The sequence below is a fragment of the Vicugna pacos genome, chromosome 28, assembly GCF_048564905.1.
Source record: "Vicugna pacos chromosome 28, VicPac4, whole genome shotgun sequence".
NCBI lineage: Eukaryota > Metazoa > Chordata > Mammalia > Artiodactyla > Camelidae > Vicugna > Vicugna pacos.
Window position 1 is genome coordinate 10,034,535 of NC_133014.1, and position 15,890 is coordinate 10,050,424.

At 50.4% G+C, this 15,890-nt stretch overlaps 1 protein-coding gene across 17 annotated transcripts in view; it reads left to right on the plus strand.

Moving 5' to 3' along the window:
• Positions 1–15,629, plus strand: part of BCL2L11 (BCL2 like 11) — a 38,218-nt gene extending 22,589 nt beyond the window's left edge. For 5 of the 17 annotated variants that reach the window (XM_006203840.4, XM_072951450.1, XM_072951452.1 and 2 more), the window contains 2 exons: positions 3,704–3,813; positions 15,246–15,629. In XM_006203840.4, coding sequence (XP_006203902.1) covers positions 3,704–3,813; positions 15,246–15,344 — 209 coding nt within the window. In that variant the 3' untranslated portion in view covers positions 15,345–15,629. The other 12 variants (XR_012065169.1, XR_012065170.1, XR_012065171.1 and 9 more) reach the window with 12 other exon arrangements.
• The last annotated feature ends 261 nt before the right edge of the window (positions 15,630–15,890 follow it).

Genomic DNA, 15,890 nt, shown 5'->3' on the forward strand with positions numbered 1-15,890 from the left:
CCATGCTCTGTGTCACTGTGGAGCAGAATTAAGCAAACTGATGGTAAAGGAGGTAGAAACCTTAATTCTGTCTCTGACCAGCACCACAGTGGTGCTAACAGACTGATTCTCTAAGGTCAGCCAGACCCCAGTTTTTGTTCTACTAGGTTCTCGTGTGACATGATAGCAAATATGACAGACGCTAACAGTCAACTAGTGATGAAGTTAAGGAAAGCTCCCCCTCCAAAGAAAAGGAGATGTTTTGCTACTTGAGAAATCATGTTGGAAATTTAGGTTGTGAAAATCCACTGTCTTAACTGAGATTAAGACTGCCCTTTTAAAATACAGGAACAGTATGCCTTTTAAAATACTCAAAAGAGGATTTTTATTTTACAATATTACTTTATAATCGTACACTCTGTGTCTGTATTGGCTAGGTTTTCTTGCAGAAAGAGTGTTGGTCATTAATTTTAGGTTTATAGGTTCAAAGAATAAGCAATATTGGCCTCTCAAAAAAAAAAAAAAAAGACCCAAAACAAAACCTCCAGTTGTTTAAGAAACCAAATGGTGATAGATGCTGTGTTACAGCAGCCCAGACCAATCAATCTCCTTTGCAAAAATTAATTCGTAACTTCTCATAATTCATGTCAATTACTATTCTACAGAAACTTATTAAAAAAATACCTGAGTATGGTTGCTAGCTCTCCTACTGATCTGTCATCATCAGTTAGTGTGTGCTAAGCCTGGTCAGAACCATTCCCTTTGGTTAATACAACTCTCCCAGCTCCTGAATGTTAGGACACACATCTGGGCTCCAGGACCCAGATGGTTTCTTCTTCTTTGTTCACTGTTTTTCAGGGGGTCTGGTCTGTGGACCGTCTGCACCAGAGTCGCTTAGGGAGCTGGTCAGACTGTGGCCTCCCGGGCCTCTCACAGACACACTCATCTGAGCATCACTGCAGCCTTCGTGGATGTGCTTCTGTCTGTGCATTTACTGAGGCAAGCAGTTAGCAGCGGAACTTTTCTTTCTGCACGAGAAACGTGCTTATCTCCTTCCAGTCCCCCCACAAACAGTAGGGCGTTCATCTCTAAGATGAGCAAGTTGGATTTGGCCCCCAAGGTTCCATGTTTCCTTCTTAGCAGCTGGCTAGGTTGGCGTGTTCCGTCGGTTCTTGTTTTGATAAACTGACTTCTGACACGGACTGGCTCCCGTGGTGGTGCTGCTGGCCTCCAGCCCTCGTGTGAGCCAGACGGAACCGTCTAAACGACACTTATGAGTGTGGGTGTTAACTAGAATTCAGTAGGCTTCATCTACAGGTCGTGGGGCAGTTAACCAGGGGAGTTTACTTGGTTTTGTGTTGTAAGAATATAAAGTATACTTGCAGGTCTCCTTGTCCAGAAGAAGTTGAGCATTTAGTTGAAACGTGGTGTTTAATGCCCAGGAATGGAAGCTCGTGGGAGCAGGGCTTGGCCTCTTTCGTTGCTGTACCCAGAACACCTCCTTGAACAGTGTCTGGCATGTAGGCATCTGCCCTTGTTGGGTAAATTAGTGAGCATCTTGATTTACTAAACTTTGGGTAACTTGCCAGCAGTTTCTTACCAGTCTGTCATCTTTGTAAAACACACGGTCTAGATTTCACAGATTTTCTTTGGATTCCTGGCATTTTTTTCCATCTCTGACTGGAGGATTGAAGGCACATTTACTCTCCCAAAGAGTATGTGTCGTGAGAAATGAGTGGGGGCCTGGAGCCCAGGACAGGTGGGTGACGCTGGCTCCTGTGTCTGGGCAGGTGCGTCTCCCTGGGGGCCGTGGGGAAGACCACGGGAGATGGCTCCGCAGGCGCCGACCCGGAGTCGGCGTTCTAAAACAAGGCTTTCCTTTCCCTCAAGGGTGAGTTAACTTTGTAAAAAAACAGCTTCTAAAGTCAGGGAAAGAGCACTTGATTGCTGATAGAAAGATAGTATAAAAAGACAGTAATGACTTGGTACCTGTGATAGACAAAATCCTTAAAGAGCACGAAACCCAGGGAAGGAAGTGAACTGTTACATCACCACCTGGCATCACGTCTACCCCGAAATTCTGTTTTCTGCCAGTTTCGCTATTTAAAATTTAATTTCAGTAGGCCTTTTCAGAGTAACAATAGAACTGTTTGCGTGGCTAAGGGACAGCCAGAGCAGTTTTTTTGCGTTAGTGGCAGGTGTATTCAGGGGACGTGTGCCTGGCTTGTCCTCGAAAGGTTCCCGTCATCAGCCTTTGTGCTGTTCTCCAGGGTTCCCTGTGGGAATCTCCCGTCTACACTCATTCACAAAACGGATCATTCTGGAGAGGACCAGGCTTGCTCTTCCTTGTTTAACGCCCCCACACGTGTGCACACACACACACAGACACACACACACAGCGCCCTGCCCCTCTCGGCCTTTGCGGGGTCATCGTTCCGTTCTCTTGAGTGAGGGCTGGAGGGGACAGAGAAGTTGGGGCCAGAGGTTTGAGAAGACTTGAGGGAAAAACTCAGAAGAGTTCACTTTTCAGAGCTGTGAACCCACATCATTTTTGTTTATCATGATAAATAAAACTCCAAATACAAAATGCAAAAAAAAATTCTTTTTACAAAAATACAAAACAGGAAGCTATATTCATGTCATTGCAAAATCTGATTCACAGATTTTTAAATATTTTTGCTGTGGTTAAAACATAACACATGTGTTTAATTGCCAGTGCAGTCTGCTCCTTTTAACAGGAAGTTAGCATAAGCTGCACGTGAATAGCGGTTGAAATCCAAGAATCTCATCTCTTTTCCTGTACCCGTGTTACCGAGCCGTTCTCCTCTGCATGTGGAGAATGCTTTTTCCTTGTGGTCCGTGGAGAATACCATCCTCCTGATGCTCAGTGGGATTTTTGGGCAACTCACATTTTTGTTCATTTTTGGCCATCACGTGGCTGTTAAATGGTCTCATTAACAAACAGCTGAATGTACTGGGTGTGGATGGTAGTGACAGCTTAATGAAAGGGCGAACCTCCCTCTTTTTTCTCTTTTCAAAAATGCCTTTGCTCTTACACCCAAAGCATTTCCTCTCCCCATGTGGTGTTTGCAGACTTGAAGTCGTCTTTATTGGCTGCATTAATATCGAGACAAAACATGCAATTAGGCTGTAATTTGGCCCCGTGGTGGCACTTGGGAAGACTGGCTGTTTGTATCACTGCACCTCCTTCCATGGAAACAGGCTCATTCACTTCTCTTACTTGGCTTTGATTCCAGGAACCGTTTCATCTCACATGCCTGTATGATGTTTGCAATTTCCTCGGAACCTTACCTTGCCTTAAGATCAAAACAGTGTTATTCTACGGACAACCTAAATCTGTACATTTTCCTATGTTTCAAGCATTTTTCTTTGGTGACATCCACTGTACCGTTTGTGTGTGTGTGTGTGTGTGTGTTAATTTGCCTCCTCAAAATGGAAGTATCTAACTAACTGGCCAGGATATCTTTAAATGCGGCAATTCTGGATCTCCAGCTATGGAAAAGGGAATTATTCCATATCCCTTATTCTTGAACCAAGGCTCCCTAGCATGGTCTGCCACGATAAACTGTAATGCGTTACTGGAGCTTCTGCAGTTAGGGAGCGTCCCAAGACATGAAAGCGTGTGCGGGATGGGCTTGACCTTTGGGACTTTCTAAATGATCTATGGAAAACAATGATTTTTGTTCTGTTTGTTCTGATGCAGCTTCCATGAGGCAGTCTCAGGCTGTACCTGCAGATATGCGCCCGGAGATATGGATTGCGCAAGAGTTGCGGCGTATTGGAGACGAATTTAATGCATATTACCCAAGGAGGGTAATGATGTTTTCTTCACCCCCTTCCTCCCCCCTCACACCCTTCCTCTCCTTGCCATTTGGAAGAAAAAAAAAAAAAGAACAGTAATAATCCTCTGCTTATTCCGGAAATGAGAGGGATCACCTGTGTGTGACCTACCATTCTTTCACACATTCCCTTTATCTTGTGGCTGAGTTTAAGTGGTGGCCGTTGGACGGACCACAGCACAAGGCTGGCAGAGGGGTTTGGGGGGCACAGACCTTAAACCCTCCATGCTTAAAAAAGGGGAGTCACTTTATGCTTTGAAATAGCCCCACGTAAAGATGGACGCAGCCTTCGGTCTGTAAGAGGGTGTTTCTGCCCCCATCTTGAGGCACTTTGCGTCAAAAGTTAAAGGGATTTTTCCAGTTCCACCCTGATGGCAACACTGAACTGAAAGTCCCCTCTGCGACCTGCCAGGTGCTGCGTCCAGGCAGGGGGGCCTTTGTTCTTTCAGCCCCTGCTGCTGTCCTCTGGTGCCCATGTCTTGAAACGTATTAAGAGGCCAGTGATTAATCATAGCTTGTAATCTGGGGTCTAAAAATTTTACACCCCACATTGACAGCCACTGGAATTTTTGAGGTGTGCTATTGGTTTATTAAATAAAAAATCCAGCCTTATATCTTATTCCGCAGACACACAGTGTATGTTGGTTGTTTTTTGGTTTTTTGTTTTTTTTTTTGGCCAGTGCCAATATATGTTACCGCTGGGACTCCTTTTTTCCCATGGAAGGCATTGTAAAATGTGTTGGAGGTGGCTCTCGCACACCAGCAAATGTGCGATGGGATGTTAATTTAGGTTTGCTTACCTTTTTCTGACAACCACGTATGATGCTATTTCTCTTAATTTATCCAAAAGGAAGACACCTGAGTCTGACTCTGTAGAAAATGACTGTTAATACCATTTTTTCTTACTGTGCTGTTTCTCACCTGCCTCCTTTTTTTTTCCCCCAAACATTATTGTTTCATAGACGTACCTCTTAAAGATTTTTATTTTTTTAAGTTTCTTTTTTCTTCTGAAGGGAGTGTGTTCATGCTTAGGACACCCCAGGATTTCTGTCCTGCTTTAAATGTTCATCTCTTTTGTAGCTAGCTGCTGCTAAGCAGGTTACTTACAAGTTCTTTCAATCAGTCTTGCTTTGCCGTCTATATACTGTGCCATTTAAGCTTTTTTAAACAAACATGGAGACATTTTCCCATTACAGGAAGGTCTCTGATTTCCTTAGTATAGGGGGCTAGGGACTTGCAGGAAACTCACACTGAATCCTCTTCCTGCCTTCCTGTGGGCTGTGTAGGTGTGTGTGTCTGATGGGAAACGTGCTATAGTATGATTCTGTCATTAGGTGGGAAATGTCTCATTGATGCATGGGCCTCGGAATTTCCTGGGATCCCCTGTCTGTAGCTGGCAGAATGCCTGGCATTGTAGAGACCAGTTCCCAGAACGTAAATTCCCCGTCAGCCTAGATCTGAAATGGTCACATCATTTTTGCAAGGTTGACCGTTCTGTAATTTGTCACCCAAGTTACTGTTTACCCAGTTCCTCTGCCTTGGTTTCTCTGAAGGGGCTTCCGTGTTACCATGTGTGAGTGGACTCGGCTCTCCTGCTAGGCTAGGGGAGATGGAGCAGAAACAGGGCCCTGGGATACCTGGGATGTGGGCTTCATGCTGAGGTGGAGAGGCCATGGGTCCCTTCAAGGGAGTCAGACTGAATGCCTTCAAGTCCCGATTCTACAGTCATGTCCCTAACCCAGCAGGGAGAGGTCACGTGTGACGGACGTGGCGGCCTCTCAGGGGAGCCGAGGCAGTGAACTGAACTCTCCGTCCTGCTTCCCCCATCTGGAAGTGGCTGGTGGATGTCCTTTGGGCCAGGTCTGACTTGGGTGGGGCTCCCCAGGAGAGATGAGGCAGTTGGGCCCTGGACACCGAGACGAGTCAGCACAGTTCCGTCCACGGCCACAGAGCTGGGTGTGTTTAAGGGATATCTTGCAGACGTGACACAGCCCTTGGGCTGTCTTCATTACCTTGCCTCTCCACTGAGGGTGGGGGAAAAGCATCTTAACAGTTCACACCCTTCTCCCAAGGTTATTGCACAGTTTATTTTTATTTTGTATTTCTTTTTTTTTTTTTGAAGGGGGAGGGGAGGTGATTAGGTTTATTAATTTATATATTTTTAATGGAGGTGAATCCGGGACCTTGAGCATGCCAAGCATGCACTCTTACCACAGAGCTATACCCTCCCCTCATTGCACAGTTTAATGTTGGAGATGGGTCATGTCTGTTTTTTCAGTTGAGATGTAATAACCTATTTGTTCTCAGTGCTTTTGGTAAAATAAATACGAGTTAGCCATATTGCAGTATTTTGCAATACTTTGTAATTGTGAACCTTATTTGGCATCTCTTTAAAAACAAAAATGAACCAATGCAAAAATGCATTCACTAATCATATAAAGGACTCCAGCTCTCTAGGAAGGCTGGAAATCCGGGGGAGGAGCAGAGATAGACTCTTCTGTTTGACAACTTGATTTTTCTAAAATGAAACAAACATGTTCTCTAGGTCTTACTCCTAGCCAGTTCAAAACCTCAGACCCTGAAATTCAGGATAGTGACCCACTGACCCCCAAAGCCGCTGACGCCTGTCCCGAGGGTTGTCAGATTCAGAACCGCCTGGTGTCTGCGGCCACACTGATGGAGCGCTGTGGAGTATCGGGGTGGGAGTCTGGGGAGGAAACGGGAGGCGATTCACTTTCGGGTTCCGCGCTGTCCCCCTACCGAGTGGTTACCTCTTGGCAGGCGGAATCCGTCCCGCACTGCTTTCTGGCGAACTGCAGCCTTTTACGTATCTGGTGTCTCTGTTTGCTTCATACTGTACCTTTTGTAAAGTGTTGGTCTTCTGTTGCCACGAGCCTCACGGAGCCTGACAGGATATTTTCCCGTTTTTTCAGTTAGAGCAATAGAGGAAGTTGTCGTGTAGTTGTCATGTGTTCAGTGCACTTGTGGGCAGTGGGGAAGCGTTTGAGACGGAGCTGTGGAGTCTGAACCCCTTGGAGCAGGAGGTGAGAGAGGCCCAGGTGAGCGCAAAGCCCCAGTGCATGTTCCCTTGTCCTTCTGTGGCTCGGTGTCGTTGCCCCAACCACCCCGGCCCCCTCTGCCTGAGGGCAGTTTTACTGCTCCCAAGTCTGCTGTGTGTTTTGTAACGTTCTGTTTGGAAATAATTGCAGACTTAACACCAAAGTTGCAAGACTGGAACGAGACCCCCCTCCTGTCGGCCACCCCAGTTCCCTGCTGTTAACATTCTGCCCCGTTTGCCGTAACGTTTTCCCTCCTCATCCCTCCCCGTGTGCAGACTGTTTTCTGAAATATTCGAGAATAAGTTGCAGGCATGGTGCTCCTTTCGTCTTAAATTCATCAGCGTGTACTTCCTACGAATAAGCGTGTTCACTGATAGAACCGCAGCATTAATTATCAAGCTCAGGAAATTAACAGTGTCACAGTACTGTTGTGTCACCTGCGGGCCTTATTCAGACTTTGCCAGCTGTCCCAACGGTGTGACATTGTGTCCTCCTCTGTGCATTGTGTCAGGAGGCACCGGGTGTCCGTTTGTCCCGTTCCCAGGACTCTGATCAGAGGTGGTGTCCTCCGGTACGAAGTCAGTGCTTCTCCACTTTTGATGGAAGGAAAGTGTGTGTAAAGGAGGAAGAACTTTCCTTTCTCCCCTACGTGTTTATTTCATTCATCAACTAAAGTTCGTAGGTCCCTCTTTAGTTCAAAAGGAGATGATGTGTTGCTCTCAGAACTTAATTTGTTGCTCAGATTGTTGCAGATTTGGCCAGGGGCAGCCATCCGGTGCGTCTCCACCATGTCCTTAGGCATTAAAGTGCCCAAGCAGCCCAGGCACCCACAGAGCGTGTTGTGGGACAGATCTCAAGGGGACAGAGAGGCGATGGAGCTGTGTGGCTTGTTGCTGGATGACCTGCGGTCACATAGCGTCCTGACTGCCGCAGCTCCCCATGTCCAGCTCTTTGAGACCCCAGGGAGGGAGGGCGGGGACCCAGGGACGTCGTGGGCCTGCGGGGAAGCTGTGTCCTCTCTGGGGCCTTGTGAAGAAGGCAGGCGAGCAGCTAGCAGGGAGACTCAGCGCAGCGTGGTCATGTTTGTTTCAGCAGCCCGCTCCTGGCAGCCTCCTCTTCCCTGCAGGTGGGAGCATCCACACCGACAGCCAGCTTCCCTTTGGTTCTTGAGAGCCTCTGGTAGTTCCCTTCACAAGTCAGAAGTCACGTGAGTGCCAGCCCAAGTCCCCGGTCCATCTGCTGCAGGGACTGCCGGCACGGATGGGGCCTGGTCCCCTGCAGGCCGGGGCTGCTCTGTGCTCGCAGCCAGTTCTTGGGGGTGGTGTCCGCGTGGATGGGATTCTTGACCTGGGTGGGGGTTGCAGTCTGAGGTGTGGAGGGGGTGCTGGGCCCTCCAAAACGTAAAAACACGTGCTCTTCCCCAATGTGCCCCGACCCCTAACACCGAGACTGGGATTGTTCACCTTCTTTGCTTTGCCCTCAGGTTGCCTGGCCTGAGTCGCTGCACAGGCTGCTGATGGGTACCTGTGGCCTGGGGGCGTCTTGGTGGTGGGCTGCAGTGGGAACAGCACACGGTGCTGACAGGCTCTAGATGGGCCGAGAAGTGGATGTAAAACCCTTTCATTGTCTGATCATGAGGAACACTGTATCTTTTGTTCACACTGCCTGTTTCCTACCTCTGCCCTGGGCGGGCGTGTGCAGACATGAATTGACCAAACTACACATGGTGGAGCGAAGTGCAGCATTCAGCCAGGCAAAATAGGAAAAGGTGGCTCGCTTGCAGGCCGGTTTTGAGGGAAACAACAGTTTAGTTGGAGTGTCAGCACGTTAGCATTTGAATATACTGTTGACCTTTGAACATCAAAGGGGCTGCAGTCAAAAATCTGAGTACTGCTCTCTCTGCTTCAAAACCAAGGGATTGATAAATGACTCACCCAAGAGCAGGAAGCTGAAACAGTGCGGGGACTGTGGGCTCAGACCTTGAACCCTGACTCGGTCCATTCACCTTCCGGAGCCCCATTTTCAGTCAGATGGTTAAACCAAAGTATATAGAGATGAAAATGCCATGCTGGCTCCTCGCTGTCACTCTCTCTTCTCTCACTTTGAGCTGTTAATTGAAGTATTTCTCAGCTGGTCTTCAGTGTTTAGAAAGAGAGGTGCCAGAAACTGTGTTCACCCGTCTGCTCGGTGCCCACTGTTTAGAGGAAGTGTGCGTCGGACCCCTGACGCTCTGCGTCTGTCTGGGTTACGCAGATGTGCGATGAGGCTGAGGCACTGGTGTGTGTGTGAACGGCTGGGTGGGCACCGAGCTGGATGTGGTTGTGTGTTCCCGCTGCCCGCGAGGGCGCCGTCGGGCCGTGGCAGGTGGGCGCACCTGCACGGCTGCCTGGCTCTTGGGGGACCGTCAGCCACTAACACACAACCATTTGGAGACGCAGGTGCCTGGAGGGGGACTTCAGAGAGGTCTAACCAGGGTTTTTTTTTAATCTCTTGAGGAGGAAATGAAGATGCACATGAAGCTTGCCCTCCTGCAGACGCACAGAAATAATACGCCTGTCACGCCGTCCTCCGCTGGAGCTGTCCCAGCTGAGCCCAGGCGGAGAGGTTTGAGTTGTGGTTAAAGTGTTTACGTCTCATTAGCATTTTTCTGAGGCTGGGGCATTTCAGAACAGTGTGTTCTTGCTCTGAGTCTAACGTTGTGGCCAGTGATGCCTCGTGCAAGAGATGGAAGGGCCATTTCTGGCTTCTCCGTGCTTGGCCCTAGCACAGCATCACATCTTGCAGGTCATGGACTTGGGGGCCGGTGACTTAGAGAGCCCCTCGGGAGGCGGGTATGTTGTACCGAGAAAATCCAGCGCGTGCCAGGCCTGACCCAAGGTCAGTGGGAGAGAGATTACTTGTCCTACCAAAAGCCTTAATCGTTTCTTTGAAATGATGCGTCGAAAATAGAGTGGGATTCGTGCGCATGGAGTCCCTGTGCCGTTTGAGGAGCGGTCACCAGAGCAGCGGGAGTCCGGTGAGGGCCCTGGGAGTGAGGGGAGCGCTCAGTCCTGGCGCTTGGGGCAGGGGGAGGGAGACACCACATCTGGCCTGCAGCTGAGGGGCTCCCCTGGTGCCCTTTCTACAGCTGTGTTGACATCAAAGCGTGTTAGGCACCAGCTATGCAAATGCCCGTGTTGCCTTGGTGATAAATAGAAAGTGAACTTGGTCTTTGGGCAGCACTGTGGCTGCTTGGTGTGACACCTGAGCGCAGCCGTGGAGACGGACCTGCATCAGAATCTGAGCCGACATGCTGCTTGACTGCGGTTCCTGGTCTCCAGGTGGAGAGAGACCAGGACTCCTCAGAGCCCTCCACGTGGGGTCATCGCACCCTGGCCTGTGCCTCTCTGACCTGTGTCTCACCTGCTTGTCATGTAAAATAACGTCTAGATTGATGGGTTAGGAGTGGCTCGAGGTGGTCTTCCATTCATCAGATCATTGGGACCCTCTGTCCCCTGTGATGATGGCAGTGCTCAGCCCTGTTCTGGAAGATGATGTGACAGCCCCTCGAGGGCGGGGGGGACCCCCTGTCCAGACAGATGGTGTGTCCTCACTTGCCCAAACTAGAACAGAGGTTCTCTCTTTGTCAGCATCCTTCCTGGTCTCAGGAGTCCAGAATGCAGTCTCCTGTAACAGGTTCCCACTTAAAGATAAGTCTACATTAAAAAAAAAAAAATTGAGGACATCTTAGGCATCCTATGTTGAAATTCTCTAAGAAACAAGTTTTTGAATGAGTTTAAAAAGTTGCTCCGAGTCTCAGAGTTCTGTAGGCATATTTGCTTTTTGGTTTGTCTCCTAGAATTTGGTACTGAGCTCTTTTTGATAAGACGATGGAAATAGTGTCGCTTGTTGCCTTGACCACCAGGGAACTCTATACCTAAAGTGCGGCTGTGTTGCAGCAAATCTGAGCCCTAGTTCCCAGGGTAAGTCTTGTCTTTATTAATGTTACCTGTGATCTCTCTTTCTCGTCCTTCATTTTTATTGCACTGCGCACACCTGTGTGGTTTTTCTGGTAAGCCCCCTTGAGTAATGCTGAGTGAATGTGTGTGTTGTCCTTCAGCCCAGCGAGGTTTGGCCCTGCCTTTGGAGCATGCATGGGCGAGCTTATGTTCTGTGCTGCCCTGAAGTCTGAGCTGAGCTGTTAGAATCGCTCGGTGGTTCCTGATCCTCACTCCGCAGACTCGGTCTATGAAACTGCAGGAAAGCTACACTGGCCAGGGGTTGTGAAGACTGAAAGGCACGTGCCGAGTTGTCTCAGTTAGCGTTGGCAGTGGGTGGGTCTTCTCGTCCCCACGCTTGGGCGCACGGAGTCTGAAGGCCTCGTGTATCTTGTGCACTTTCCAGAGGCTGGGCTCATCTCCGTCTGCAGGAGAGTGAAGCCAGATCAAAGGTGCCCTCTGCAGGTGTGCCAGGGTCAACCTGACCCATTCCCTAGGGCAGCCTGGGGTCGAGGCCTTTTCTGTATCACACACCTGCTTCCCTGGATGGGGCAAGAGAGTGTGTTTTGCTGTGATTATTTTGGCATAAAAATGTAGTCAAGTTCTCTGATACCTGGTTTGGTGGTCTCAGGTGTAGCTTGAAGATGGTCCCAGCACTAAAACCGTGGTGGTGGCTGGTGCCGAGTCTGGTCACCTGCCCTCCTTTCCTGTCCCATCGCACGGCATGTGCCGAGGCCCCGGGTCTTCCCTGCACTCCGTCTTCCTCCCCACATGGGCTGCTCCCCAGCCCTGCTCCCCAGTCTAGGGTGGTCCCTTGGCACAGCTCCCCGCCAGCTGCCGCCCAGGTGAGCCCGTGACCTCTGGTGTGGACAGACAGGGAGCGATTTGGGATTCCCTGCTGAATGCTCTTGACACTGTCTCCAAGGACGTATGTCACATCTTCAAAGAGTACCTAAGTCTGTCCAGGGAAGCTTGGAGCACCTCAATTCCCCACCACTTACCTTTGCGGGACTCTTGTTGGACGGAACAGTCCTGGAACTTGGCATTGCTTTTCGTTCTGGTTTATTATGAAAAATCAAACACTTGTTCACCACTGAATACGATTTTCCCCCAAGCTTGTTGGCTGCTGCCCCAGTGCAGTGCCCCGGGTCTCCGCCTGCAGCACTCCCCCTGCCCGTCCCAGTACCTCTGGCCCTGTGCCTTCCTGCCCTGGCCCCGCTGGCACATGCTTCTTCCTCTGTCATTTTCTCTACCTCTGTGTCATCCTTGTCATATGATTACATTTATTCACACGGCCCTGCCCCTCGCCAGAGCGTAAGCTCCACAAAGGAGGTGCTGTCATGTGACTCTGGACAGGAAGGACCTTCCCCATCTTGACTGTGTCTTGGCACAGGCCTCAGACTTCGCTGGAACGTGCGCATGTTTTCCCGCCTGTGAGGTGGGAACTTGCACTTGCCCCCCTCCTGATCCAGAGGCGAGTCGGCGGCTTTCCCCCTGGGCAGTCCTCACTGCGGGCAGCACCGTGGGCGCCCCACGGGCTGGGCTGGCGCTGTGCCCTTCTGTACGAGGTCCTGGCAATTCTAGGATGCCCGTGAGACCTCCTGGGTGCAGACCCAGGCCTCCGAGTCGGGTGTTCCCTGTGATGCAGGCTGGCGTGGGGGCTGCAGGGGTCCCTCACCCAGAGAGCAGCATAGACGGTCAGGGTGGCCATAAAAGGCAGTTGCCCCAAGTAGTATATAGTTCCTGATCTAGACCATGGAGAGGAAAATTCTTGACAGGATGGGATCCTCCAGTTGGTGTGTGTGTGTGTATCCACACGTGCGCACAGAAAGGTAACTGCGATTCCTAAACTGTCTGTATCCAGTAGCATTTTTAGCTTTTTAATAATCTCTTTACCCAAGTGAAACATCGTAATGTATCTTTGCAAAGTGTTCTTACGACTTACACTAAAAGCGTTATGCAACTCTGATCCAAGAAGTGTTGTTTTTCACATAAAGCGCGAAGGACCGGGGTTGATGGTTAAGCAGAGAGGATGTATTAATGTGCTAGGGTGTCTGTAACCAGGTACCACAGTCGGTGGGTGGGGCTCCAACAGCAGAAACGTGTTTCTGCACAGTCAGTCCTGGGGGCCAGAAGCCCAGATATCACGCTGGCTGGGCCAACATAGTCACCCCCATTTCCCCCCGTTAGTCTGCCCAGAGCAGGTGCTGCCTGTCCCCCAGTGGCGTGTGAGGTGACGGCCGTCCGTCCACGCCAAGCCATCAGCCACTGCGGCCGGCGGTGCCAGCTGTCACTGGCTTTCTGGGCTGGCACGGCTCTTGGAATCGGTGGTGATGGCTTCCTCTGTTGAATATCATCCAAAAGCAGTTGTTCGCTGGCTTAGCGGCTTGTGCCCCGTGTCACGCGTGCTGCCTGAAAGGACAGGTGTCCCCGTGTCCTCGCCAGCCCAGTGGTTCCAGCATCTCATTTGTCAGGGAGTAGGTGTTCCTTTTGCCACATTTTTCCTGCATCCCCTGCCACTGCGGCATGTCTTTGAGATGAAAAGCAAAGCTCTAAAAAGCTCTGACTTCTTCCTCGTATCACACCTGCCGTCCTCCGATGGTGTGCGAAAGGTTTCTCCTCTCAGCCTCTGCCAGTTCTGGAATGTAAAATTGGCTGAGTGTCAGCAGTAGGAGTCTGTCCGTAATGTGTGACCTGATCCCCTCGTGGTGTCGTTTTGACCCCAGTCTCTGGTCCTCCCGAGGCCAGCAGTGACAACCGGCTGGCTTGAGATTTCCCACCTCGAAGCGATGGTTCAGCCCAGCCCTGCATATACTTTCTTCATTTCAGTAAGTCGTGGTTTTATTTTGAATCAGCCTCTTTCAACCTGTTAATATTAGTCTCTCATCTAAAATTAACCTTCCCCTATATTATTCTCACCCAGAAGAAGCAAAGTAATTTTGAAAGTTAAATCAAAACAAAGCAATCTCGTGTGTCAGGCTGATAAAAATCGCAGACTGTGGTTGCAGAGCGCCTCTGCGCCTCTGCAGGAATCGCTTACAGAAAACTGATTTCCTCCAGTCTGGTTCTGGAAGGAGCCGGGGAAGTGCTCCGGCCTTATCGCAGCTCCATCCTGTCCACGGAGCCCGGGAGGGCTGTGTAAACAAGCAGTGAGCCCCGTGCACAGCTGGTGTCTGTGGGCGGTGTTTGGGTCTGAGCAGGGGCCGCCTGTCCTGAGCCTGACTCAGGGCCAGTGGTTCGGTGGGTGGTGTGCGTTGGAAGCCACCCCCATCCTAGGGCCTGCCGGAGTGAGAAGGGGGTGGCCTGGGGATCTCAGGCCCGAATGGTGAACCAGGTTGTAACTCCTGACGTGGAGGGAGGCGTGTTCTGCTCCCAGCTTTGGCTGCTCAGAACTTACACCTTGCACTTACCAGCAAGATGGATTAGAACTTGAAGGTGGGCACACGCTGGAAGTCCCCACCCCTGAGACCTTAAAATAACCTGGCCTTTTCCTCTGGAACAGGTTCCCAGCTTGTCCTAAACCTCTGGTGGTCACTGATACACAGGCCTTTGTTACTTCTCATCGCTCTTTGCTCCCCACTCCGGGCTGGTGGGGGGCCCGGGGGTTGACTCCGCCCGCGTCTCTGACCGTGGGCGCAGCGCTGGGCCAGCAGTGTCTACCCAGTGGGGCTGGCAGGGCTGACATCAGAGGCACGGCGGCGCATCAGTGCACCACTTTATTTAGCTTCTTAGGGCAAATTACCCCAAATCACTGGTCTCTCAAGTAAATAACAGCCACCCTTAAATTTACCCTTGAGAGAGTCTGGAACATATTTGAATGTCAGTAACTTGGACGGTAAGATAGTTACTTTGCATCCTTCGGCGTGTCCTCCTTTCTGTCGGCTCTACCCTTGCCTCTCCGCACCGGACCCCAACTCCCGGACTTGGGGTGGCTTTCCTCCAGCACCTGCGGGGAGGTGGCGGAGATCCCTTTTCCAGTGGTTGATGCGTCTGCTGGTCAAGGCGGCTCTGGCTGGGGACAGCACTACTTGCAGACAGAACATGTGGTTTTTAGAGGGGTAAACAGACTCGGGGGTTCTCTTTGAGTTTTATACAGTCTTTTGGTCACTTTCCTTTTTCTTTTTAGAAGAAAATCACCTGATGTGCCTGCTTTCTGCACGGGGTGTCTTCCTGTTTGGGGAACGTGAGAAGGACTCCCCTTCAGGTCTTGGGTTAGAGCTGGCCCTTGGGTGCCCTTTAAGGGGTGCCTTCATAGCAGTTAAGATGGGATGGGTGGGTTCCCTTAAATAGGGGCGTCCGTCCCCCTGCCTCCCTCTCCTCTGAAAGAAGTCAGGGCTGGAAGGTAAGCAGCTTTCCTTTTGTTGTTTCAGGTCTTCCTGAATAATTACGAGGCAGCCGGAGCGCACCCGCAAATGGTTCTCTTACGCCTGTTACGATACATCGTCCGTCTGGTGTGGAGGATGCAGTGACGACGGGCTCCTCGTGGACCCGGGACGTGTGCAGACATTTCGCTTGCTCAGACCGACAGGCCAGCGCCAGGGTCTCTCGGGACCAGTGCTGTGCAGCCCGTGGCTCTTTGCTGGAGGGGTGGGCAGGGAGCCACCGGCGAGTCCCCCGCACCTGCACGTGGACCTGACCTTGTCTGTTCACCACCACGCGGCAGGCAGCATTTCTGATGAAACCTTGTTGTGAATGTAAATGAGGGAAGGTTCTCTTTTTAAACAATGTACAAATCATGGTTCTCTGGAGCAGGATTTTATGCAAGAATGGTGTTTACATGTGGTGTGTCGTCCCCCCCTCCACCTTCTTTGATAAGAACAGGTTTTTCAAAAAGGAAATGGAAACTTTTTAACCAACTTGTGAGTGATTTTTGTACTAAAGTTTTAAGAACCTTTTGCCTACTCTCAGAGGATTGTGTAAACTCTGCAGTGGAAACTGAGCCAGCTAATTTATGAAGCTGCCTTAGTTTATTTTTAGACGTCACTGTACAGCATTTTTAACCGGGAGAGGTGTGA